The 27,936-nt window shown below is 39.9% G+C and overlaps 1 protein-coding gene across 5 annotated transcripts in view; it reads left to right on the forward strand.

The window, feature by feature from the left end:
- ZNF462 (zinc finger protein 462) overlaps positions 1-27,936 on the forward strand; it is a 104,674-nt gene that overhangs the window by 16,191 nt on the left and 60,547 nt on the right. Inside the window, exon 1 of one of the 5 annotated variants that reach the window (XM_073345993.1) lies at positions 4-9,584. The exons of the other annotated variants lie outside the window; for them this stretch is intronic. Coding sequence (XP_073202094.1) covers positions 9,560-9,584 — 25 coding nt within the window. The 5' untranslated portion in view covers positions 4-9,559. Of the gene's footprint in view, positions 1-3; positions 9,585-27,936 lie in introns of those variants that run through there. 5 annotated transcript variants of the gene reach the window in all.

Below are 27,936 nucleotides of genomic sequence, written 5' to 3' on the forward strand. Positions count from 1 at the left end.
GTAGGTAGGATGCTAGAGAGCTTCTTAAGGATTTTGGAGATCATAGTGAGTCTTCATGGCATAGTGTTGTGGAGCAATCATCTAAGTGAATGTTCTTAATAGATATCCTTTTTTGTTTCTGGCATCAAATACACAAAACAGGTCACACTAGGCAAAGGATGTCTTGATGAATGACTGTGTGATTGCCTGGAGGAATTGTGATCTGTACATAACCACAACATAGCTTCCTGGGAGATCTCTCTTCTCTGTGGTTTTTAATGCCTGTGGTGGTGGTGTGAGAGATCAAAGTTGAGATTTGTAATGTAGTGACTTTAGAAAGAAGACATTGTGCAGTTGGGTAAAAATATTACCCAAAAGAAAATAAGGAACTGAGCATAACAAGAGTCAGTATGCATTATTCTGAAGATATCACAAGACCAACATTAATGTCCTCATATGTTCCACTTTATGCTTTGATTACACTCACATGGCTTGGTAGTGACTTCATCTAAAGCTCTCAAAGTATAATACTGGTTTGTGGTATATGGCAATCCAGCAGCCATATTGTCTCAGCATTTATCTGAGAAGTTTCAGTAACTACCATGTACAAAATTATTTATAGGTTATATACTCGTAAATAGAAACTTCGCAAATTATCTTTTTATTTCCATGAGGAGATTGGACTCCTTAACTCATCTCCTACTCTAGCTGAGCTGAGTGCTTATATATAGCTATCTCATATTAATCAGAATTTGAACTCATCCCATGTCACTTCTGAATTTCTGTTCCTTGGCACTTGTAATAATAACTGTAGGTTTCTGAGAAAACAGCCTCTCTTTATTGGTCTCTGTGTTGCATGTTATTTGGCACACAGTATTCTAGTAGGATAGCACACATAAAATAGAAGAACAGGACCACAAAACTGGAAGACTGGAATCAGTGTGTCATGCATGGTTTTATAAGAATCTTGAACTCTAGGCATTCTGAAAGTGACTGGCTGGTAGGATTGTATTGGGTAGAATACAGGTTGAAGATGCCAACAGTGATGTTGGACAGTGGTTTCCTCTTCCTTCCCTCCCCCTATTTTCACAAAATGCAATATTTGACAGATCACTAACTTTTGTAACATGCCATTGAGATAGATACAGATCAATGAAAAAATCAAACCGTGAAGAACTTAGTTAAAAACATTGATCACAAACTCTGAACAAAATTTATATTTTGCAAATGCCGCAATGATTCAGAGGTCGATTATCTGGGAGATAACTTGTGTGCCTATGAAGGAGAAGTATAGAATAAGAAGAGATGGCAACACACCTTCCCCAGGGTATTCTATGGTACAGTGAGAGATGCATGTTTTCAAAGATGAAATTGTGGGAATGTAGAGTAATGAGGGATGGATGGTGTTTATCCACAAACTGCAGGAAACTGTTGGAGCCTGTTCTCTACTGTTCCCACAAACTGTTGGAGCCTGTTCTCTACTGTTCTCTGAGCCAGGCTAAAATGCTCAGATGTGGGGGAGTCCATCATCTCTGTTTCTGAACTGGATGCTTTTGCACTTAAAAATGAGTTTGACCATTCTAAATTGGGCATGACCAGAAGCTTTCAAACTTGCATGACCTTGCAGCTTTAAAGAAATCGACTGGAACTGTTAGCTTCAACCTTACTGAAGGACACATTCTGAAGAGCTAGCTCATTAAGCAAGCTTTTGAAGGGTGTGCTCTGCAGAGCAGCTTCCTGTTATTTGGTTAATGGTTGACCTAGTTCTATTGCCATATGCTTCCTGGAATGGATTCTAATACAAAGTATGTGCTAAAGCAAGACTGGGATAATAGCAGGAAAGTCAAAGCCTTTGTGAAACAGTAATCATGTTACTGCTAGTATATTTTGGAGGATACTATAGTTACTAAAAATGGCAATATATTCTCCAGGAACTGTTTACTGATTCTGATTGCAAACTGTTGAGTATTAATCAAGCCCATTTATAATGTTTTATACATATTTTTTTCAGAATCACCTTTGTACAAAAGGTTTGCATCAGTAATTCTCATGTGTATGTGTGTGAGGCTAAAGTTAGGGACTGAAGCACTCTGATTGAATTTATAGCTGCAAGGAAAGATTAGATTAGATTTGGTTAAAAGCAGGTGATTTTTCCTGTGGTGGGATATATTTTTTTTCATTGAAAACCATAGATTAGTAAATCCGTTGTTGTTGTTGTTATTTTGTTTAAAGTCTGGCTAGAAGCCAGAATCTGAGAGTTAAGACATTTACCTGGAATCAGCTATACTAGAGCACATAATTTAAAGATAACAAAATATACAAGAAACCGTGGTGGATAACATTCAGTTTTCAAGCAGAATTTTTAGTGTGCAACCAAGTGAGGTTCTGAAGAACCTACAGATCTTGCTTTCTGGTGGAAGTGAAGACTCTTTCCCTAATGAGGATACAGGTGCGTGGCAGCAGTTCTTTCATGTGTAGCATGAATTATGTTGGGGGAGGGGAAAATAGAAATTACAACCATCCTTTGTTGCCTTTTGAAAGCTCATAGGAGTATCAGTAGATAAGGTGAGTTACTTTTCTGGTGTTAGTAGTGTGGAAAATTAAGCTGCTGACCACACCCACTGCTTGACTATTCATATTAGCAGTGGTTGAGGAAAAGAGGTCCTTATGCAATTTCCCTTTGTTCTTTACTAGTCCATAGCATTGGATGGCATTGTTATAGGATAGTGGCTGTGGAATGGAGAATGGGCTGATCTCTAATGGGAAGCCATCGGGGGGTGGGGAGGCTGTTTTGTTTTAATGGTGTGGGTCATGGGTGTTGGTGCAACTTGATAAAAACAAAGGAAGATGCCACTGCTGCAAGGCTTGAGAGGTCTGGAACGTCTGCTGCCTGAGGAAATGCAGGAGGAAACAATCTGACTTTTCTTTACCCGTTGTCTTTAAGGTGGAGAATGGTTAACAAGGAAGGGAGGTTGAGTTCACCTTCTAAAAGGTATTTCCCATCCTCCTCTCCCCTCTCTCGTGTTAAATGAGGAAATAGAGAGTAAGGAAATGGAGTGGGGGGGAGAGCGAGCAAGCAATAGTTATGAAGTTGTGGAACCTCTCTCTGTTGACACACTCAGCTGTATTGCCATGGGGAATTGTGGCAGTGGACCCGTAGTATTGAACATGTCCTTTTGTCTGTGTGTATTAATGCTTGTCTAGTACAACCTCTAACTGGCATTTTGAGAAGTTGGTGGAAAGAACTAATCGTGTCTTGAAGGGTTGGGCAGAAAGTGTTATGAGTGAGGAAATCCACTAATCATGACATGTTACTGAGAAGTGGTTAAGGATTTGCCTACATGGGGGAAATTGACTGATGTAGGTATTCCACTATAATTTATCGATTCTGGAATAACTCCCTCATTTGGACACATTATTTCAGACTAAAAGTGATTCTTATTCCAGAATAATTGCTCCACTCACAAAATAAAGTAATTTTTATTCAGGCATGGCAGAATTTGGTTTCTATATTTTGTATAATTTCAATGGATAATATTGATGTTTGTTTATTTTTAAGCATTTTTTTTTTACTGATTTTTAAATTTTCACAGTTGCAGGAAATTATGGTGTGTGTGGGGGAAATCAGAAAATAATTTAATGACAGTAGCCACTGAGATTCAAAAAGCTACAGCTTTATAACCATTAAAACACAAATTGTCAATGTTACATGTTAAAATATACAAAGTAAATATCCTTAAATCAAACTCTTAAGTCCTCAAGCAGCATTTTTCTTATTTTGCTTATCTGTAGATTTCTGTTATTATCAATGGAAATATTTTTTTCATCAGTTTGTATGTACAGTATAAGGTGAAATTGACTTTTACTGGCATTTACAGATAAAAATCTAACCCTTCCAACCCTGCTTTTATTCCAGAATAGTGTGTCTACATGGGCTGCTATTCGGAAGCAGCTATTGCAGAATAGCTACATAAGTCAATTCTCTACCCTATAAACAAGTCCCTAGATTGCTGAATCGAAGAGTGGCTATGAACATCTACTTTGGTTGTCTCAGCAGAGCTGGCCTGGCTGAGTTTTAGAAGTATGAAGTAGTTTATGCTCAAATCCACACTTTAGAAATAATAATGAAAAAAAATTAAAACATGAATGCTAAAGTGTGTGTGTGTATAGAATTCAGGGCCACTACACATTCCAAAGACACAATGATTGACTCCCAGCCTCAAGGGGGTTTCTGCTGAAGAAAGAGAGGACTACGTAATAAGCTCTGGAAGCCCTAGAGTTGTTTAGACTTTTGTGTGTTGCCTCAGCTGGAAGGATTGTTGCCTTTATCATTATAAAAGTTTTTGAGCATGGCTTCTCAGACTTGAGATGCTTAAGATTATTCTTCCATGGGGAGAACCATTTTCCATTGGATCCAACTCTACAGACCATTGAGGCAGAATCAGACTTGTCAGTCATGTACTTGGGACTAAGCTCTGTCCCTCTCAAAGAGCTTGCCAGCTTTGCACCAGGGAGCAAGAATCCTTCAAACAAAAATTAAAGACACTCTTTACCTAAATTTCTAAACTGGACTTTTAAACCAGGCTTCTCTGACCTTGGGGACCTGCAGGAGCATTTCCCCAGGGGATCTTATTCTTTTTCTCTTTCTCAAGGCCCCTCTGCTTCAGAGGCACTGCTGCAGGGTCTGTCCTCCACCCTACACCAGGTCACCATGGTGAAGGCACCAAAGAAAAGTTCCAAGGCCTTAGATTTAAGAATCTAAGTATGTTGCCTGCTTGTTTCACCTGCTTGAAAACCTGCACTAAGGTCTCAACCCATTGGCACAAGCAAATACTGGGAGGGTTCCACTTGAGCTGCCTCCCTCCAGTTCTGGAACTTGTTTCCCAGCAGAATGTTCTGCAGACTCTGTGGCCTCACTATCTGCCCCTGTTGGAAGTGCAGCCGAAGTGCGGCTCTTTCAAAGATGCCAGCAGGAGCCAGCAAAGATGCCTACTGCCCCAGACCATGGCTCTGGCAACAGAAGAAAATAAACACATCCACTTGCGAAAGTTTAAATACTGGTGTAGGGGCAAGAATAATTCTTCCAGTTCAGCCCAAATCTCACAAACCCAGGAATTTTCTCCAAAACGGCCAGGTCTTAAGCCTTGAGGCAAAAGCACTGAAAAGACAAATATCGGTCTTGTGCTAAGTGCAGACACAGTCAATTGTATCTTCGAGAGACCTTAGTGACCTTCCTATTGACACCTCAGCAAGTATAGAAGCCACCCCATGGGATCTTGATCAGTTTTTAAAGCACTCACAAAGCCATCTTTTTGAGTCAGCATGACGAGTTGTATTTCCTAAGAATTGAAGTAGCACTTTTTAAAATAGAAGCTCTCCAGACAGAAGTATATCAGAACTAGAGGTTCTTTTCTGTGGAGTCATAATGCAGTACCTTCACACAGAAAAAGGCATACCAAGAAAAGACATAGCTTTTATACCAAAATAAATGCCATATTCCATAAATACCAGGAAGTTGTTGCATTCCTTGCATTTTGTCCAGATTGTATTCATGAAAAAGATAAACAACGGCATAGCCTAGACAGCTGGAGAGCCATAAAATATCTATGTTGCACAAAACCACTTACAAGAACAATGGGGTTTTGAGCTCTGATTCATCCTCTCAGTCAAAGGAAAGAAGGCATCCACAGTGTGGATTGCCAAATGGTGCATAAGAGGCCTATAAATCAGAAAGGGCTTTGCCTTGTATCCTTGAAAGACTATGGCAAAGTTATGGTCAATAAGACAATATGTAGCATAAGACCAACCTGAGGAGAGAGCGGGGAAATCAGAAGAGCCTAATGTCTGTCACATGCACCATCTTTATATTATTCACTTTTCATTGGGGCTAAGTTGTTGGGTGAATTCCGCAGATGACATACTCAAAGATTTATCCAAGTGGAACCACCTGCTTTCTTATTCTTGCTGTTTCATTAGAGGAAGGAAAGGGGAGGGAGTGAATTCCTTGTACCGAAAGTACAGATAAGACCTTGAGCTAACCAGCCATTTTGTTCTTCTGGAGCCAGGAAGCATCTTTCTGGCTTTGCAGGGCAGAAATAAGCACTGACTTCCTTTCAATAGATCAACCAGATAATGTGAGTGTGTAAGGGCCTTTAATCCTAAGGAGAATATAAAGTATCTCCTTTTTCCTTTTGGAGCAGTGCCACCTCAAACAAAAGCATTCTAAAAGGGTTACCTTTACAAAATTTTTAAAGAGATTTCCCCCTCTTTTCTTCTCTCCTCCACACCAGTACTTCAGATTTTTTAGAAAAGAGAAATGTATCTAGACATAGGAGCTATCATCCCAGTACCATCCTCAGAGTGATGACCCAGGTGTCTTCTTTAGGTTGTCTGTAGTCCCTGTTCTATCTTCTTTCAGTCTATATCTGTAACAGAAATAAGATTTGTAAATATTCTATGTCTCATTCAAGAAATGACTCTGCATTACCTCTTTACATTCTCCATAGAGCTCTATAGAGCTTCCTTTCCCCTCTTATCCTTGTGTATGAATTAGGAAAAGAGTATCAATTATTTTTTATCAAGGTATAATCAAGGTCCAGACTCAAGAGAAAATAATAAAAAAATAACCAATTATGATAATAAGTAAATAAAAAGATTTTGGGGTCTGTTCAAAAGCATCTGGCAGTCTGGATTTGGCCCCCGGTCCACTTGTTGACTACCTCTGGTGTAGGCCATAATGGATTTGGCCCCCGGTCCCCTTGTTGACTACCTCTGGTGTAGGCCATACTTACAAGTAGGGGGACACTGTATCCTGGGAAGCAGTGGTACTGAAAAGAATGCAGAGGTAGATAACCAACTAAACATGAACGCTAAGTGTGAAGCTGTGGCTAAAAGGGCTACCAAAGTTATTTTTCCTCCCTTGGTATCCTGCTGTTAATTGAATTGTCTCGTTAGACTGACCTCACAATTGGTAAGGCAACTCCCATCTTTTCATGTATTTATACCTGCTCCTGTATTTTCCACTCCATGCATCCGATGAAGTGGGTTCTAGCCCACAAAAGCTTATGCCCAAATAAATTTGTTAGTCTCTAAGGTGCCACAAGGACTCCTCGTTGTTTTTGCTGATACAAACTAACACAGCTGCCACTCTGAAACATAATCTTTGGATGTATGAACAGGGAAAATATTCAGTAGGAGAGGATACTACCTCTACTGGTAAATCTACTGAAAAAGTATATTCAGTTTGGGGGTCAACACTGTGTAATCTAAACATAGGCATAACAAGATCCTATGGCTGGAAGCGGAAGCTAGAAGACTTTGAATTAGAATTAAGGTACACATTTTTAACAGTGAGGATAACTAACCATTGGAATAGCTCACCGAGGCACTGGTGCAGGAGATCATTTTAGCACATGCTTAAGTGCTTTCCGGAATCAAGGTCTAAAGGCTGTGTGTGGTACATTCTTCATCACTTTGAGACTTAGTATCTTGATTTTCTTTTAAGGTGCCCATGTCTTTTTCTAAAATAAGTTCTATGTCAAATATGAGTCCTTCATCTCAATGTAGGAATAGCTGGTTGAAATTCTATGGCCTGTGTCCTGCAGGGCACAGGCACCAGTTTCCAACTTTCCCCGGGGGTGCCCCATCTCTTCTCCGACTCTTCCCGCCTAGTTTCACCCCCTCCCCTGAGCGCGCCCCGTTCCTGCTCCTCTCCTGCCCTCCCAGCGCATCCTGCACGCCGTGGAACAGCTGATCCACAGCGGGCAGGAGGCACTGGAGGGGAGGGGAGCTTGGCTGTCGGTTGGTGCTAAGCATCTGCTAATTTTTTTGGAGCACCCACCAAGTTGGTTCCTATGCTGCAGGGGGTCAAACTAGATGATACAATGGTTCATTCATTCAGCAGATTCCCAGGAATCTCTTTGGATTCCTCATCAAGTGACAGCTGGATAGCAGTGGGCACAGGTCCACTGCTTAGTAGGAACAAAGGAGACAGATCTGAATTACACAGCCACCAGAATCCTCTCTCACTGGAGAGGCAGTGCTTGCCTACCAGAGCAGCATACACTGGAGGCAAGCAAAACATCAAGGCTGACTAAACACTGGAACAGGTTATCTTGGGAGATGGTGGAATCCCTGTTGGTGGTTTTTAAGAACCTGTAAGACAAACACCTGTCAAGATGGTCTAAGTATACTTAATCCTGTCTCAGAGTGGGAGGTGGGGATGGCCCTCTTGAGGTCCCTTCCAACCTTACATTTCCATGATTCTAGATGCCTTCTCCTCCACAGGGACGGATATTCGTGTGTGCTTTGCCCCTGTTTCTCCTAATCACCATGAAAACGTGACAGGGCAGCATCTAGAATTCTAGCCACCCAGTAGCGGCCTCATAGACCACCCTAAAGATGGCCATCTCCCCAAACCAGAAACTTAGTTTCATCAAGAATCTTCTTCACCAGGAACCCACTCAGTTATCTGGACTTTTGCAGATTTGATTTTTACAGCCTGAAACCTGAGAGTCTGATGCTTCAGGTATCTCTGTGGTGACTGCAGCATAAAAACTAGCCTAGAATAGAGTTCAGCAACATGGTTGCTCCTGGAAATTGGCTATTAAAGTCTTGGAAACCTTCTGTAATGAGTGCATTTCAAGCAGACCTGAGGGACTTGTTCAGTTTGTATATAGACCTCAGCCTAAATATATTCCAGATGTCTGTCCGTCATCCCTTGTTGCCGCATGGATGATCTCCATAGTGGATTTAAGCTTCAATTAGCCTAAAGTTTCAGTCTTCGGTCCTTCATTGTTATGAATCAAAGACTACTAGTATCAGCTTTGTCTTCACATCTTCAGTTTCTTTGTAACTGTTGCTCAATCAAATCTGCCAATTGAAGAATGATGCATCAACCTGATTCCGTAAGACATCTTTTAATTATCTAGTGAGGCCTTGCTGTATGTGTCTATCTCCTTTCTTACAGTCATTACTTCTGCAGCAAGAGTAAATGAGTGGGGGTTCTCCAGCTGATAGAGCTTCTATTGTAATTTCAGCCTTGGAATTCATCTTTGGGACCCAAAGTGCAGCGCTGCAGAAGTCTAGCTGTCTGAGTCAGAATTCAAAGGGGGAAAGAAGGGGAGGAAAAAAGCCTTTTGTTTTTGTTTTGGAATGAGCAAATCTAAGCCATGAGTAATATCCTGACCAGTGAATGTCTTTCATTAAGAAAAGTTAAAATCAAAGGTAGGGGACAAACTTTCTGTCTTCCACTTGGCTGTGCTTTTAGCACTTCTAGGAAAATCCTACTTCCAGACCTGGTTGTGACTGAGAAGAGGAAACCTTTGTCTCTTACCTGAATGTTTACTTTCCTGTCTTCTACTATTTAGGTCTGCAGATATAGCTCAACTGAGTTTGTGTGCTAAACAGAAACCTAACTTAAAAAAAAAATTCGGTGATCTTGCACTGCAGGTGTCTAGATGTGTAAGATACGAGATAAAGTTAGTTAAATTGTCAGCTCTGGGACAAGGCTCTTCAGGAGGGGCATGGCACCAAGGTTTGGATTACAAAGACCTGAAGACCCATTGCAGGCTCTGTGGAGATGGATACTAGAAAAATACAGTCAGGTAAGAAACTTTTTTTAATTTTATTTCACATTTGCACCTCTCCTTTCACACACCTCTCCCCCCCAGCAACCACCACCACTGTGCCATAAAGAATCTAGTCACTTAAGATCAGTTCCTTAGCTGGTATAAATTGGCAGAGCGCCATTGAAGTTTCTGAGATGCACACTGCAGAAATCTCTAAAAGTATAACATGCAACATTCTAAGACTTGCACAAAATTCTGCAGTTAATAAAATAGAGAAATGGGGTGAGGGTGATACATGAATTAGTCAGACTATCTTGCTGTGATCTCTTTGTTTTACTGGTGAGGCACAGGGGAGGAAAAGCTTCAATGCATAGGAGAGGACTTTGCTCCTGTTCTGCTTGGTGGCTTGCATCTGGCTATTTTTTTTTTTTTTTTGAAAACTGATAGCAGAAGAGTATCTAACCTTCAGGAATGAAGCCCTTCAATGTGGACTATGTGACTGGATCCAAAGTTTAAAAATAAAATACCAGACTGCCTTTCTGAGGATCCAGACATAGTATGCACACACACAAAATCTTGATTGACCAAAGCTGTGTCAGTTACTAAGTACAGAGGAAAGGACAATGAAAACCCAAAGGGATTCTTGTTCCTTAAAAGGAAAGAGGAAGTAATTTAAGACTTCTGTACCTTCAGATACCAATTTGTAATGCTCCTCCTCTTCAAGTGAACTGAGAGACAGCAGCGACAGTTGCTTGCTAGACTGACTTCATTGGTGTTGTCTGTCTGGCTTTTCTTCCCCCCTCATTTCCTTTGTGTTACTGGGTAATAGGTCTGAGTGGAGCACCTACTTTTCAAAACATGCTTCTTTGCAAAAGTAAAGTCAAACAATTAAAAGGAAAAAGCAGAAGACGCTTCGACTTTGGCTTTGACCTGGTCCTGATCATAGTGGGGCCAGTGCACTAACCGTGTTCAGAGGAAGAAGTAGAAGAATTCAAGGAGCCATCTTACTACTCTATGGCTGCCTCATATACCTGTGGAGTTAGGAGGCCTTGCTGGTAGGAGGTGGCCAACTTTTACCCTTTCCAAAGACTTAAGAGATCAGAGCAGCTTCAGAGAAGAGGTCAGATCTCCCCTTAGGGCAACTCTCAGTTTACCCTCAGGGAAAACTAAACTTGTTAAACTAAGAACAGATGGGGAGGGTAAGAAGAAGGAAGATATGAGCATTCATTTAGAACAGAATTGAGATGTTAAACCAAACTAATCAAGGAACCAAAGGACACAAAGAGAAGAAATAATTTAATTCCCTGAGTACACCAGTGCTAGGAACCTGGGTAACAAATAAGGGGAATTGGAATTGCTCATTTTAAGAGCATAAATTCAATCTAGTTGGTAGTAGTAAAACCTGGTGGAATGTTAAAATCAATAGTTATAAATTATTTCAGAAAGATCGAGTAAGTAAAAGGGGAGGGGGAGTTGCACTCTGTCAAAAATGACATTACCTATTTCTGAGTCATTGAAAACTCAGACGAAAATGATTTTGAATACCTATGGATCAGTGTCTTAACCGGTGAAGCACAAGATGAGGTATTAGTTGGTGACTGCTACAAACACCAAATCACACTAGGGAACAGGATGACCATACGTACCTATCTATAATGTGTAGGCAAGAAAGCTGCATGATCATGGGGTTATTTCAATTTGAGTGATATATGCTGGAGGTCTCATGCTGTCAGTACTAAAACATCATTGGAATTTCTAAGACTGAGAGATGACAATTTCCTAACTCAAAAAGTATAGCCACCAGCAAAGGTGAATTCTATATGACACCTCATCTTGATAGCTAAAGATGAACTGATCACAGAACTAAAAATTAATGGTAGTTTAGGTACAAGTGATCATGACTTCATTACATTTATAATGTGCAAGCAGAATAAAGTCCAGAACAGTAATTATATATACAGTCGATGCTTTAAAAGGGCCAATTTCACAAAGCTGAAAACAATTATGAGCCAGATCAGCTGGGAGGAAGAATTTAATCAGAAATAGGCGAATGATTATAGATAATTATTTACTTTATTAGATGCCTGAAAAGCCACTGTCAAGGAAGAAGGCCGTTTTAGTTAAAAAACTAACCTGGTTTAGAGGGGAAGTGAGGGCACCTATAAAAATAATATATAACAAATGGAAGAAAGGGGAAGTTATTAGTAATGAATATAAATTAGAAGCTAGGAAATGTAGGGAAGCAAAGGGACACAAGGAGAAAATCTATGGCCAGCAGAGTTAAGGACAACGAGAAGGAGTTTTTAAGTACGTTAGGGAAAAAAAGATTCTTGACAACAGTATTGGTCCATTTCTATATTGAAATTGTAAAATTATTAATAATAATGCAGAAAATGCAGAAGTGTTCAATAAATATTTCTGTATTTCGAAAAAATGCGGTTGTCTCATCATATCGCAACAACACTTTTTTCTTTTTTTTTCTTTTTCCCCCCATTTGACGAGTATCTCAGGAGGACGTTAAAGAGCAGCTATGGAAGTTAGACATTTTAAAATCAGCAAGTCAAGATAACTTGTATGCAAGAGTTTGAAAAGAGGAGCTCACTGGCCCATTAATTTTGATTTTTCTATAAGTCTTGGGGCACTGGGGAAGTTCCAGAAGACTGGAAGAAAGCTAATGTTGTGCCAATATTTAAAAAGAGTAATTACAGGTTTCTCAGTCTGACATTGATCCTGGGCAAAATAATAGAGCAGCTGATATGGGACTTGATTAATAAAGAATTAAAGGAGGGTAATATAATTTAATGCCAATCAACATGGATTTATGGAAAACAGATCCTGTCAAACTTGGTATCTTTTTTTGATACGATTACGAGTTTGGTTGATAAAGGTAATAGTGTTGATGTAAAACACGTTTGTATGATGTTTGACTTGGTATTTCATGGCATTTTGATAAAAAAAACTAGAATGATATAAAATTAACATGGCATAGAGTAAATGGATAAAAAACTGGCTAACTGATAGGTCTCAATGCATCTGTGAATGGGGAATCATCACTGAGTGGTGTGTTTCTAGTGGGGTCCCACAGAGATCTGTTCTTATTATTGTTAATTAATTCTTAATATTGTTAATATTTATATCAGTGACCTGGAAGAAAACATCAAAATCACTGATAAAGTTTGCAGATGACACAAATTAGGGGAGTGATAAATAATGAAGAGGACAGATTATTAATACTGGGCATGAGCAAACAACATGCTTTTTAATATGGCTACATGTAAATGTGTATAGGAACAAAGAATATAGGCCATATTTACAGGATGGGGGACTCTATTATGGGAACAGTGACTCTGAAAAGGATCGTGGTGGATATTCAGCTGAACAGAGCTCCCAGTGTGATGCTGTGGCCAAAAGGGCTAATGCAGTCCTTGGATGCATAAACACGGGAATCTCAAGTACAGGTAGAGAGGTTATTTTACCTCGGTCTTTGGTAGTGATCCGACTGCTGCTGGAATACTGTGTCCAGTTCTGGTTTCCACAATACAAGAAGGATGTTGATAAATTGAAGAGGGTTTGGAGAAGAGCCACAAGAGTGATTAAAGGATTAGAAAACATGCCTTACAGTAATAGATTCAAGGAGCTAAATTTGTTTAGCTTAACAAAGAGAAGGTTAAGGGGTGACTTGATTACAGTCGAAGTACCTACATGGGGAACAAATATTTAATAATGGGCTCTTCAATCTAGCAGGGAAAGGAATAACATGGTCCAATAGCTGGAAGTTGAAACTAGAGAAGTACAGACTCGGAATAAGGCATACATTTTTAACTGTGAAAGTAATTCATCAATTGGAACAATTTACCTAGGGTTGTGGCGGATTCTCCATCACTCCCAATTTTTAAATCAAGATGGGATGTTTTTCTAAATGATCTACTCTAAAATTATTTTGGGGAAGTTCTGTGTTCTGTGTTATAAAGGCCGGATGATCACAATAGTCTCTTCTGGCTTTGGAATTGATGAAACTAAAAACTAGAAAAATCTCCTTAACACTGGGATGTGTTGTGTTGTGGGAATAGGTCTCTAATGGTAACATCTTTAAAACTGATCTCAAGATAGTGCTAAAAAACTCCAGGGCATAATTCTACCTTTGGGAGGAAGGCAGGGGGAGAGATGGAAGAGACGCAACAGGTCATTTACCCTAATTGTTATGATTCTGTGAAGTTGCCAGTTCTGTGATGGTCCCCATTCTTCCTACCAGCTTCCCCCCAAAAGTTGCTGCTCAGTCTGCTACTGCCAAACCCTACCTAGCACTATGAATAGAACTGGTAAAGAATGGGGAGCCCAGGGTCCCCACTAGCCCCCATGAAGAAATCTGAAATCTTTCCCACTCTGACCTCGGCAGTCCAAGAGCCAGTCAGTTGACTTGGCTCAGAGAGAAAGGAGCTGGGCCCGCTACCCACTGGCAGTATGATGGTTCCTTCAGGAATGACATCAGCCACACAGAACTTACTACTAACTAGGGGTTTAGTGAATGGGAGATGGTCCTCTTCTGGCTGTACCCCATGCCACCTGAACAGTGAAGATGTAATCTCCCTGTTTGCCTTGCCCACCCCACAGTAAATATAAATTGGAACACCTAACCTTTTAGCTTGGCCCTCTCAGACTGTGGTAGCTGTTGGTGTCTTGGTCTGTTGTTGAGTAAAAACCTGAAGAAGTGTTGCCATTTGATGTTTTCTCTCTAGGAAGAATCTTTCAAATTTGCAGCTCCCAGCAAATACATATACATTAATTTTCCTTTGTTAGCAATGCAGGGAACATCTCTGGGGTCTCGGGATCAAGCCTATCTATTGTTATCCCTTCAGAGAAGTGCTACACCAGTAATGTCTTTGATAAGAAGAGAGAGAGTGGGGTGTGGGAGTGGGGAGGATGTTAGCAAGATTGGATTATTCCAGATCTGTGTCTGTCCATAGAACTTGGATTCATAGGGAGCGGACTGCAGAGTTCCCGTTTGAGTTCCATGACTTCTTGCAGGCCTCAATTCAAGTTTGCAGAAAAAGATCTTTGCGATAGCTACCTTTCTGCATGACGCAATCTCAGTGGTACCTACACTTGTGGCATGGCATTATGAGCTACAAGAGCTCTGTTGCTTTGCCTGTGTTGTGGGAGCAATTGTTCTCCTGGTCAGTCCTTGGACCACAAGTCGTTAATGATATCTGAGAACTAAAGGTAGCCGTGAGAAAATCCCAGTGTCCAAAGAAAGTGGTAGGAGTGCTTCAAAAATGGAAGCCTTTCTTGAAGATATTCCAGCCTATGCTTTCAAAAGACATGGTTCTCTCTCTTGATGCAATTTGAACCTTTTTGAACCCACAAAACATAAGGGTCTTGCTTTTTGTTTTTTGCCGCAGAAGTGAATGGCTGGTGCAGCCACCAGCATTTGGAAAAAACTAACTGTTGGATTTGTTCCCACACTTTTTTTGACGGGTGGGGTGGTGAGAAACCCAAGGACGTTGGAGATGTTGGCACATAGGCAGCATGGCCTAATTGACAGGGATCTGGAGTAGGAGTCTGGAAACCAGGATTCTGTTGCTGGCTCTGCCACTGACCTGCTCTGTGACCTTGGGCAAGTCACTTCCTTATCTCTGTCCCTCTGTCTCCATCTATTTAGAGTGCAACATCTTCATGGTATGGACTATCTCTTACTTTATGTTTTTGGATAGGGCCTACCACAATGGGGCCTCAATCACTGAGGCCTGTAGGCTACTGTAGTACAAATAATTAGCAACAGGGTAGGGGAATATTTGTAGTTGTGCAGACATTATTTGATGTATTTTACCTTCTCTTTCCATTCTTGTTGTATCCTCAACAGGGTAGGATTTTTGTGGTTATGTTAACTATTCCAAAATATTTCAGCCTGTGAGCTAGTTGTGAACTGTTAACATGGACTTCAATGACTTGTTCGTGGTGTATGACTGGTCCCAGAGTATTGTTTCTGCTCCTTGGTTGGAAGCTTTATAAATGAGATTTCAACATGTCCACGTGAACACTTCCGGCATAAACCACTGAGTCAGTGAATTCACATGAATATGAAACTTTCACTTTCCACATTCTTGCAGACAAACACAACCCCCCACATGTGTATGAATGCTTTCAGGAAATGAATGAAAGGGGATGCAAATACGTCTCAGCATATTTGTGGTTTTTATTCAAACAAATATTCACCAATAACTTCTGGAGTATTAGCCCAGGTCTAGAATGGACTCTAAATATTTTAGAGTTTAACTTTTGATTATGCTTTACCTTTGGTATAGTGTTAAGGGCTGGGGTGGCATGTAAACAAGAGGTCCCACAAAACAGATTGGTATTTACATTTGGGTCTCATACAGTTCACATAACCATCTTTGCATTGAAAGACCAGTGAATTGGCAGGCCTGAATAGAAAGTGGTGTTACTGAACATTGTGTCTGACTGGCAGTGCAATCAGTTAAGATCTTATTTGAAATGGATGCCCTTGATAATAACACAGAGAGGTCTATTGTCATTTCCTATATGGGATCATCCATTGCTCCATTTCCCCTTGTACTTGTAAGCATGCACCCAGAGCCTTAGCTGCTGTAAATAAATAATCATTGCTCCAGCAGAGCGAGGCTGACTTCAACCAATTGAAGCTCTGGCCCATGTGGTTTTTTAATTCTTTATTCCTCAGTTCTTAACATGATTTTTTTAGAAATGCAACCCTATCTTAAATCCTGAGAGAGCCTATGCATAATGCATATTTTACAGCACAATGTCACAACAATATGTGCATTGCAAACCATTGCCATCTCCTCATCTGTGTCCAGTTGAGGTGGAGGGCTCCAGTGCTGTGAAGTGCTCTTCACTCTACCAAGTGAAGCTCTCAGGAAAGTGGTGAGGAGGAAAGTTCGGGGATTTGTTTTCCCGTGGGTGCAACATTGTTTAATTTTCCAACTAGTTGCACAACCATCAATAAAATCAATCTAAGTCATGCCCTTTTTATGTTGGAATACAGTAGCGTAATTTCTGCAGCACATCCTGTTTACCGTTGTGGAACATTCTCTCTTGTTTAACTGCCTAACCCAGGGATTCTCTTCTTTGTTTTCAGAGCATCTCTCTTGAAGGTTTCAGGTACCCTGAATGGTACCGCGATGTATTATGTACTGTATGTATCTCACTGGGTTTGAAACTTCTGTTGGGTGTCCTAGAGGGTCATGGGCATTTTGTTTGGTTTTGTTAAATGAAGAATTGCAAGTGCCATCTTTGCCATCTGACTACTCTGATCACTGTGTAAGACTTTCCTCATCCTTTTGTACCTATCTATTCTGCATCTGGTATGCCCTGAAGACCGAAAACCTGAAGACTGAAGAACAGACGAGAAGAGTGTGCCAAGATAAACTACCCAAGACTGCTGCAGGGATTGTAGGTTGTATGAGACCATGCTGAGAGGGAAGGACAGAATGGGAGGAGTGGCCATCTTGGTAATACTAAATGGGTGTTACACATGCACATTCTGCAGAGATTTCATCTTATTTGTGTCTTGGTGAAGGAGCTTGCTAATATTTTTGGCAGCTAAGAGTGTTTTCTTTCCTCTTCCATTGTTGAAGAATGTTACAGCAACCCCAGGCAGCTAATAGTGCTGTGGAAACTACAGCAGTTGTTTCACATGGAGAATTAATATTACAGCAGCTGAAAACGAGACGATAACCAGCACCTTGTGACTAGGGTCATGGACCAAGGGTGAGTGTTCATGGGCCACTGGTGGTCTGCAGAATGACAGCTGGGAAGGTCTGTTCTATGGTGATCTATTTGATATTTGCATTTTTAAACTTACGATGGTGTAAAGAGTCAGACTTTCAGGCCAAAGCCTAAGAAAATGCTGCTTCTATTCTCTTGGCACTTTGCTTTGTGGCTCTTCTCAGACTCATCTTCATCATTTTTAATAATTACATCTGAAAATAAAATGCAAATGCAAATCTAGCGCTGTCCCCCACTGCGCCCTGTAGAGTAGGGGACGGCAGCTCTTTTCTTGGATTGATCTGAATGTCTTGGGACACAGACCTTCCAGGCATTTTTTTTTTCTTTTGGATAGGTTCCCATTGTTGATTAAGCACATTCATGAGAGCTTTCCAAAGAATCCTCTGGGACCCATCAATGCATTTTCTTTTGTTAGGGGAGGAAAAGTGAAAATCTGTTCCTGTGTTCACCTTGCCTTAAAGAAAGCATTCTCATAGGACAGATCTTTTTTTTTCTTTTTTCCTTAAAAAATAAACATATAAATTAAAATTGAGGTTATCTGTATAATCTGAAGATTAACTGGAACTCCTAAAATGAAGACAACTGAAATACCTACAGAGCATCTCTCAGGTGGGCAGTCCTATAGATTTTCTTTCTTTCTTTCTTTCTTTCTTTCTTTCTTTCTTTCTTTCTTTCTTTCTTTCTTTCTTTCTTTCTTTCTTTCTTTCTTTCTTTCTTTCTTTCTTTCTTTCTTTCTTTCTTTCTTTCTTTCTTTCTTTCTTTCTTTCTTTCTTTCTTTCTCCCTCCACCACCCATAGAGAAGACAGGCCTATCTATTTAAGGGTTTTGAATAAGACATGTGGGCCAAGTCTGGAACTGATGATGGTCCAAGGTGGCTAATAGAATTAATGAGCCATTTGTAAATTATTAACAGCTGTTTGTCTAATTCAGTAGTAATGTAGAAAGATCAGCTGTGGGTGAAAAACGTAAGAACAAGGAATCCAGAGTACTGTTACGTTATTGGGATCTGTCTCTTTCAGTTGTGATAAAATAATCCTGAGATCAAGAAGGGTCAGTGCAAGTGAGGTAAATAAAATGTATATCTAGATATAGATATATATTTAATTTTATCTTTTTACTAATCTGCATATTTATTGTTAATGGAGTATGGTTTGAGTATCTGACCACTAGCTTCATAATGTTTTACCACCTTCTATCCAGCATCCTGTTCAGACAAACAAAATTTAACCCACTATGTTCTCAAAGTAGGAAAAAATTTAAGATGATAGGGGGTCAGCTTTAATCTTGAAATTGTTTCTATGTGCTTAATTTTAGGTCCAAAAATTTAATATTCTAATTCATTTACAGTCTCCCTATTTTTCCTGCTTTTGTATCTTATGGGTTGGTATTCCTACTGTACTTCTGTAGTGTCTACAAACTTGTAGTGATTCTGTCTTTGTAAGGATGCAGTCAGTAATCATCTCTGATTACCTCCCTTAGCTATGGGCCTCATTTACAAAGAAAGTCTTAGTTATTTTTTCCTTTTTATGGATATTTCTTTGAAGAAAGAAAAAGAAATTGGATCTCACTGACTGACCCTCAAAGAGCTTATTTAAGGCAGAAAGGAATAAACTGGGACAGAACTCCTCCATTAGAGCTCTGGCATCTTACCTTTTTTGATATAACTCAGTTTAAAAATAACAGGTTTCAGAGTAGCAGCTGTGTTAGTCTGTATTCGCAAAAAGAAAAGGAGTCTCCAAGGTGCCACAAGTACTCCTTTTCTTTCAGTTTAAAAATGTTTCTCTTCTTAACTTGATTGTGTTTGGAGTAGTTAAGGGAGGAGGACAGGTAACCTCTATTGGAGTGTAGTGATTTGACAGATGAGAAGTGAGTTTGATGGAGATTTGTTCTGGATTTGTGCTGGAAACTGTTCTGAACAATCACCTATGTAATGGAGTGCACACCTCTTTTGCTGAAGACACCCTTTTTATGGTGCAGGGCAAGGCAATGCTGCTTTTACTTACTTCAGTGTAACAAGAAAAGGAGTACTTGTGGCACCTTAGAGACTAACCAATTTATTTGAGCATGAGCTTTCGTGAGCTACAGCTCACTTCATCAGAAAGCTTTCATCAGAAAGCTCATGCTCAAATAAATTGGTTAGTCTCTAAGGTGCCACAAGTACTCCTTTTCTTTTTGCGAATACAGACTAACACGGCTGTTCCTCTGAAACCTTTCAGTGTAACAGTTTCCAATGCCTCTCTAGTCAAAAGACTTGCTGGCTGGAGATGTTCCGTTAACCTTAGTCGATAGCTAGTATTGTGAACTATTACTGGCAATGCTGTAATTTTTATTTTTTTTATTTTTTATTTTTATTTTTTTAAAGTACAGGAGTTTTGTTTTGTTTTGTCTAGACGACATATGGTGCCTGTGTGTTATACCAATTATAAAAGTTGAACCAAAATGTACTGCTCTTTTAAAAACACTTTACGTGTAGTCTTCCTATACCAGCTTACAGAAACTGGTGCTGATTCACTCCTTTCAGCGAGTGGAGGCAGAAGGAAAAAACTGATCTGAATGAACCAGCAAGATTCTCATGGAATATGAGGGTCTGATGTCATCAGAGCTTAATTTTTCCCATCTCCAAGAGGTGAAAGCACCCCTTTCATTCTAATGCAGATTTCCTTCTCTTGAAGAGTTGAAGCTTCTAGTAGGCAGAGACTAGGGATCACAAAGAGATCCTGAAGATGCTGTCTTTAGAGTTGGTGGAATGTTCCAACTATAATTGGCATCCACCTCATGGCACCGAGGTCATGAGATGGACCTGTTGCTTTTCACAAAGCCTTTCCTCAAGAGGCAGAGCTTTCTTTTGGACACCATCCTGTTCATGCTAGTTCAATCTAGTTAATGGCATTGGTGGTCAGTAGAGTCAAGAGTGAGACTTGATGGCTGTTGGTAACCTCCATCCCCAAAGAGACAAAGGAACGGCTCCCGGTTAGATGCAGCAAAGTGTAACCCAGTGTTAAGCACTGGTCCAGGTAAGTGCTAATGGCAGTTTGTCAAATACTCCATCTTTTGAAGTGCACTGGGAAGTAAACTGGCTGAACTGTTTTCTCTTATCCTGCCTGAGGCTATGACTAGGCAAAGATCCTTGCTGGTATTTTGCCAGAACTCAGTGGGCAAATGATATTGCATCCTGGGTTTCATTATAAACTGGTCAGCAGTATGTTGCATCGACCTGAGGAAACTTGTTGGCCAGTTGGCGGAAGATTGCACTGTATGTCCAAGGTACGTGGCATTTCAGGAGACTTTAGGATACGAGGAAATAAGCTTTAAATAAATAAGCATTAAAGTAGCAGTGAGAGGAATGCTTCGTAAGATTGTGGTAAAGAGTAGAGAAATCACTGTTTTTACCTGAGGACTTGAAGCCTAATCAAAATAGTCATCTTTAGAGACTTTCTTTTCCGTAGGGAAACTTCAGCCACTGACAGTACTCCTAGGCCTTATACATATGACATGGGCTCTGAATCTCAGTGAGATAACACTACACAGCATATAGGCTGCCCCTTACTTGGCTTTGTCAACCAGGTTCCAATTTAATTAGACTTATTGATGCCTTGGAACATGGCTGGTGGTTGGCAATGCTTTGGTTTTATCATTTGCAATTTGGAAAGTTACAGTGTTAAAACCTTACTAGTAACTACCCTTTCTCATCCTCCTTGGAAGGCTTCTAGACATGTCAACTCTTTTGAACTAGGAGTAATAAGATGATAAATCTTTACAGGCATCTAGAGCTTTCAGAATGCTGATTAAGAAAACCACACCCTTCACTCTAGAGGCCTCATTTAGTTGAGCTCATGGGGAAGACATTTAGTTCACTTCATGCTCATGAAGAAAAGAGTCTGCAGATGCTCTCCATGGAACTGATCTATGTGTAGTTCTGGGTTTCAGCCCATGCTTTGAACTTCATCCAGCTAGGAGCCTAGTACTCGTACCCAAGTGGACATTGCATAGCACTTGTTAGAAACAACCCCAGGAATTTATTTAGGTGTTCCAGCCACAGTATTACTTTGCATAATGTAGCTCACGAAAGCTTATGCTCTAATAAATTGGTTAGTCTCTAAGGTGCCACAAGTCCTCCTTTTCTTTTTAGTATTACTTTGGGTCTCTTCCCAATATACCTAATATATATATATATATATAATAATATACCAATATAGCACTGGGTCTAGGTCTCAAGGTGGCAGATGGAACACTTCTCCAGCAGAACTCCTGTTTGTCTAGTCTTTGAGAGGCATATCTTTTCATTATTCTGTGTTTCTCCTTGTTGAGGATTTTTGTAAGCATCAGGACCAGATCCGATCTCTGCTTTTTGGCTGGCTGACCTTGGGGAAATGGAACCTCCTGTTTTATGTCCATCACCAAGTTTCAGATCCCTGGGCCCATAAAATAATGTAGTATTTCAGGGATCTTTATTAATTTCGCAAATACATGAGCTGGGCCTAGCTGTGTCATCAGTTTGAAGTGAAAAGAGTACATACGGCATGTGGCCTGTGTAAATCGAGCTTCTTGGATACTAAAATCAGACTTTCCTAATGCACACACATAGGTTATCAATCATGCACCCTAAGCAGTCAGACCTTTATAACTGGGACTGGGACAAATGGTCAGATGGCTGGGTTAGGAAGTATCTGTGTCTGTCTATTGTAGGGATTACTAGGAGCAGCAGAGTAACTGGGGACGAGTGTAGCTTTCTGCTGTATGATGTTTCTGCCCTTCCTGACTCTTTGGACTGTTTTTCAGAAAGCATTATCCTGCCAGCTATATCCAGTTCACCACAGAGGGAACCCTGATTATATAACCTGGTAGTCCTGACTTGGGTTCACTTGTTGACTTTCTTGGCAAGACAGCCAACTTTAATAAGGTTCTGCCGTGCTGAAGAGTCTGGTAACACATTGTGTAATGAGCTGCTAGAGAAAATTATTTGCAGGGCACAACAAATAGTTTTATTGGTTCTACAAAACCCGGCTTTATGCTGTTGTGTTCCTGAGCACTATCTCCAGGCACCTTATGTATTAACTATATATATACACAGAGTGTGTGCTCTTGTAACAGTTTGCATGGTGCATAAATTGGCATTTATGGTAACCTTCCAACTTGCTATTAATAAAAAAGATCTTTCACTTGTTTTCTACAATGTGAGAAGTACACTCAGGTGGCTGGTGCAAAAAGCCAAGTCGGTTTAGTTGTTTGACTCTGGTATCAGAGTGTTCACAGGAGGGCCAAGACAATGTCTGTTTCTGACAAGTTGAGAAGTCAGTGGGTGCCACTGAGGCAGTCAGAACAACGAGGAGTCCTTGTGGCACGTTGGAGACTAACAAATATACAAGGACTCCTCATTGTTTTTGCTGATACAGACTAACACGGCTACCACTCTGAAACCTGAGGCAGTCAGTTCTCCTTGAGCACTGAGCACGTGAATAGGACAACTGGCCTCATTTGCCGTCTAGATTTTCTCCATTGTCCTGTTCCTGTCATGGCCCGTTCCTCTTGGGCTCTTACAAAATGTTTTAGCTTAATGTTTCCTTTGGAAGATGGTTTTGTCTAATAGCATCTTCCTCTGAAAGGCACTTACTAGAATCTCAAACCTGGCTTAATAGAATTATTTCCCGGGAGGGTTTTCTCCAGGAAGAGGATTCAGTACTTTTATTTATTCACCTGCTGGGAAGAGGAAGCAAACCCGCCTGTCTGGGCTTGTATAGGAGAACTAAAGGAACCTGCAAGGAAATTACCGTTTCCCCTTCTGGGTAAAGCAGTTGTTCGATCTTCTTGCAATATATGCTCAAGGAAGTATTCTACATATTGATTCTAGGGAATTTCCTTTTACCTAGAGAGACAGTCTCCTCCCCCCAGCTACAGTTATCCAGTAACACAGGTAAGGATAGGGTGACTAGATAGCAAGTGTAAAAAATCGGGATGGGGGTGGGGAGTAATAGGTGTCTATATAAGAAAAAGCCCGAAATATCGGGACTGTCCCTATAAAATCGGGACATCTGGTCACTCTACGTAAGGAACTACCTAAATTTTTAGGGAAGAAAAAGTGCATTATATCCACATCTTTGTGGAGGATCAAATTCTTATCATTCACCTCTCCAGACATAGGTGCCGGAACTAGGGATGTAGGGGGTGTCACCACACCCCCTGGCTTCAAGTGGTTCCCATTGTATACAGGATTTACAGTTTGGTTCAATGGCTCTCAACACCCCTACTATGTACATTGTCCCAGCACCCCTGTCTCCAGACCCTTTTTGGTATTGTAAGGTTAACTATCTTCCACATGGCATTCTTCTGAGGGTCTTCTTTTATCCTTTGAATTACATGGCAGCGATGACTGAGAGTGCAACTTTTTGGGGGTCAAACAGGCCTGAGCATCTAATTTTGGGAGACTTGTAAACAATCTTTCTGTGTCTGATTTTGTTATGCGGAAGTCCGGTTGCCCAAGGCCTGAGTTTTCACTTGGTTTCTGGCAACTTGACTTCAATAGATGAAGGCTGAGAGACGTGTCCAGAACCAAACTTTGTAGCTTTTAATAAACTGCCTTAATTTTTTGTGGCAGCATATCTGCAATCTGCCTTCAGTTTTACAATTTTGAAATATCTTCCAGGAATTCAGACAGCAACTTAAGCTGTTTCACTTCTCATTCATATGTTTGGAATTCTGAGGCAAAAAATCAGTTGAATTATTATCATGAAAACTGCCTGTATTAGGGCAGTTCGAACTAATAAAACCATCTGGTGTTCTCATGGAATTCAAGTAACCTATGTCTAAACATACCCCCACCCACCCTCCCCCCTGGTTTCTTTCCAAGTAACACTTCGGTTCAGAATTATTTTAGATAATTTTGGGCTTTGTTTTCAATGCCAAATTAAAGCATGTTGACCACGGGACAACTAAGAGATGTTAGCTGTCCCACTGTAAAACCCAGGTGGTGACAAAGCACTGTTTGTTTTGACTGCAAGGTAGCTAGGCAAAGTGACCTTGCCTGGGTACCTTGCAGTAGAAATGACAGTGGATTGTCTCCACTGGGGTTTTAAACTGGGATAGTTAACAAATGTCAGGTACCCTACTGTAGCTGAAATCCATCCATTTTGCAGTGAAGACAGCCTTGGAGAACAGGTTGAGCCTGTAGCACTTTATCTGTTGCTCTGACCTGTTTGCAGTAGTGGTTTCTGTATGTGTGAGTGTCAAGGTCTCAAGAAGAAAACACCCAGAGCTTTTCTGAGAATTGAAGTTTTTGCTCACTGAAAGGTCTAAGTACTTTATGTCCTAACTCCCAAAGCTGCTGTTGTAAAGTTTTCCTCTGTCTCATAAAAATACAGCTCTCACGTAGGATTTTTTTTCCTTTTAAGGATAGAAGGTTTTGCAAGCTGTTTAGTAGCTTGAAAATTCTCTTACTTGTATTGCACTGACCTACTGTTATAAATGATTTGCATGTGACACGGACTCACACATTGTAAAGGGCCAAATTGAGCATGGGTATAAGTGGATGCAACTCCACTGACATGAAAGAAGATGCAACTCAATTGACCAGAATAGAATTTAGTTGTGTATCTCTATGTGTGTGTGTGTTTATGCTCACATGCATTTCTTGCTCCTTGTGGAGCTTCATAGTGCCTGTTTTTTATAACAATGTGGTCAACCAGAATTTCAGCATATACTAGGTAGACTTCATTTTGTGAAACCTGGCTTGAAGCTCATGCCACATTCAAAATATTGTCTAAAATGTATATCCAAACACTAGCAGAGGTGTTTAGGTCTTTTATTGCTGCTATTCAAATTGTGGTTTTATTATTTATTATTCGTGGAGTATAGCACATCTCTGATCACAATAGTTTATTTTCCTGAAACCTTTGTTTTGTGACACATTTGTATCTTTCTGAATTTCTTGATTATTCATGCTGTCTTATATGTTATGTCTTTTCAATATGGGTAAATTGAGATCACATAGGAAGCTGGATAAGCGCTTAATGGCCAAAATGTGGTGAAGCTGCATGTATGACCATCATACACAGTCAACTTGAATGGTGTTTGACTGATGGATGCAGATTTGTTTTATATATTTTATTTTCAAAAAGTAATGCAGAAGACTTAACCATTGGGTTAACATACAGGGAGTTTGACTTTATAGTCTATACCCATGTTCTGAAGGCAGAATTTAGCTTTAGAGTCTACTGTACCCAAACTGAATCTCTGAATTAACTAAGGAAGTGGGCTACTGCAATCTATGTAATAACATCAAAACCTACAAAAATGAAAAAGATAAGGGAAGAAAATAGATTTTATTTTTCATTCCTAATACAAAATGGAAGAAAAAAAATACCAACAAAGGTCTTGAGAGGATTGAGTTTGCTGCTAAGGAAACCACTTTAGGTTGTCCTTTTGAAAGAAACCACTGACTCAAGTGAGATTGCATCGATATAACTGAGGGCACACATTTGGTCTTTCATGTCCTCATTCTTTCTATTCTGTGAAGAATATAAATGACAAGACACACCCTTTTTATAGCACCCTTCAGGCTTACATTTCTCAAACATGTCAGCTTTTCCATTGCTAGAAAGTCCCATAGTTTTATTCAATGGTGTCTTGAATGGTTAAATGTAGATAGTGTTTAAAAAAAAAAAACTTAAGAAAATAAGATCAGAAGCCACACATGCCTGGGCTAAATAAAGCATTTCACAAGTAATCTAATCTGTAGTAGGAGAAGGTTCTGCAGCTGTGAAATACTGGCATCTTTTAAAATCTAGATTTCTGTATCAGGAAAAAACGCATACCCTATGGTGTTACTCATGAGATTTAAGGTTCTATTTCTTGAAGATTTTGTAATGTCTATAATTAGGTGCTGGTGAATCACATTGCTGTAGTGTTTCATAGTTTATTTCTGGGAGGTTAAGCTCCAGCAGACAAAAAAAAAAAAAAAAAGAAGACCAATGCTGAGGCCTCCTGCACTTTGTTAGAGGAGAAGTTTGCTCAAACGCACAAATTCAATCTCTACTAAAACCCTTTGTTCATGCTGATCTGTTTTGGCCAAGTAAAATGAGTCTCCAAGGGAATTTTGTCAAGTTGTAGCAGGTTTAGCAGCAGTGCATCTGTAATAAACTATACAACCCTAGGGTGGCTCTGTATTAACTTCACCTTGGCAATAAATAAAATTTAAAGTGAACAAAATGAAAACTGTGTTTGCCTTCTGTTTCCTAGGTCTAAAGAAGCTTCTGATCTTCCAAATGTTGGAAAACTCAGAAAATTGGAGTACTCATTTTTAAAGGCAGTGATACTAAAATTGAGCTGGATGTTCAGTGTGTGCTCAGCATGAGCTTTTCAGTTGTGGTTGTTCACGTACGTATTCTTAACTTGTAGACGCACTGTTGAAACAGAACAGATGGGTAGTCAACCCTAGAAGCTCAGTTTTGAGGTCACAGTACTTCAGGCTTCACAATTAATTTTGTATTTTGAAGCACCAAAACCACATACTTTAAAAAAAAAAAAAAAGTAAGTCCCTCAGAACTATTTGTACTGAAGTTCAGTTGTTGCCAAGCTCTAGGAGAAGAAAGGTAGAGAGAACGGGAGACTTCAGCCTGAAGCTTTAAAACTACAAAAACTTGGAAATCTGTTTGCTCAAGTTTCTTTCCAGTTGGAAAATCAGAGACTCTTTTTTCATGGGAAACAGCCATATAATTTAAGAAAAGGTTGCACTCTATGTAGACCAAACAAATTTAGACAAACTTAGACATTTTAATTTTAATTTTTCCCTAGCTGCATGAGGAGAGTAGCCTGGCATTAGTATGGGTATTTTAGAAGCTATGATATCTGTAGTTAGCATGGTCACAAGGCATGGGTTGGAATATTGTAGAGGTCTTGCTTGATGTATGGATTCCTTGAATGGTTTGTTATTTTGGGGCTTTTTGTTTTTGGTTTGTTTAAAACTTTGCTTTAGTAGTTCAGAAGCTTCCTATTCTGCTTTTGATTTTGCTGATTTGGTAACAAAAATAAATAACTAAATCTTGCTGTCATACTATCTGGAAATAAAACAGATTGTGTGTTGACTAAAAAATCGGAATGTAGAAGACAGTGTTGGTATGTGTACCTATGGAAAATGTTGCCTTTCCTGCCTCATGATGGACAATTGTGCAAATCTTGCTTTATCTCCTTTATTTGGTGCATGACTCAATGGAGTATCAACATCTGCACTGAAAATGTGCTCTTTTTTGCTTGCAGATAGATGGGTCTCTCTCAGTTCCATATCCTTTGTTGATAAGGAAAAAAATAAAGATGCATCACATTTCAGTTTCTTTGGATAGTTTAGCCCAAACTATAAGTTTCTGATTTTTTCCTTCATACAGCGCTTGAATTTTAAAGAGAAATGTGTAAATAGTAAGGCAAACTGCTTCACAAAATACGATTCATTGTGATTTCGGTACATGCCTTGATGAAAACATCAAATTGAAGGCCATTCAACTGTACCTGAGGCTGTTTGTTCGTTTCATCTGCTGTGAGATTAACCTCTTCCCTGACTCAGTGCTGCTTTTGTGGGAGAGGCCCTAGTGACATTAAAGCTAGAACCCATTAGAAAGGGTCTTTTGTCATTTTTTTA

This window comes from Lepidochelys kempii, chromosome 5 (assembly GCF_965140265.1).
Source record: "Lepidochelys kempii isolate rLepKem1 chromosome 5, rLepKem1.hap2, whole genome shotgun sequence".
NCBI classification, from domain to species: Eukaryota; Metazoa; Chordata; order Testudines; family Cheloniidae; genus Lepidochelys; species Lepidochelys kempii.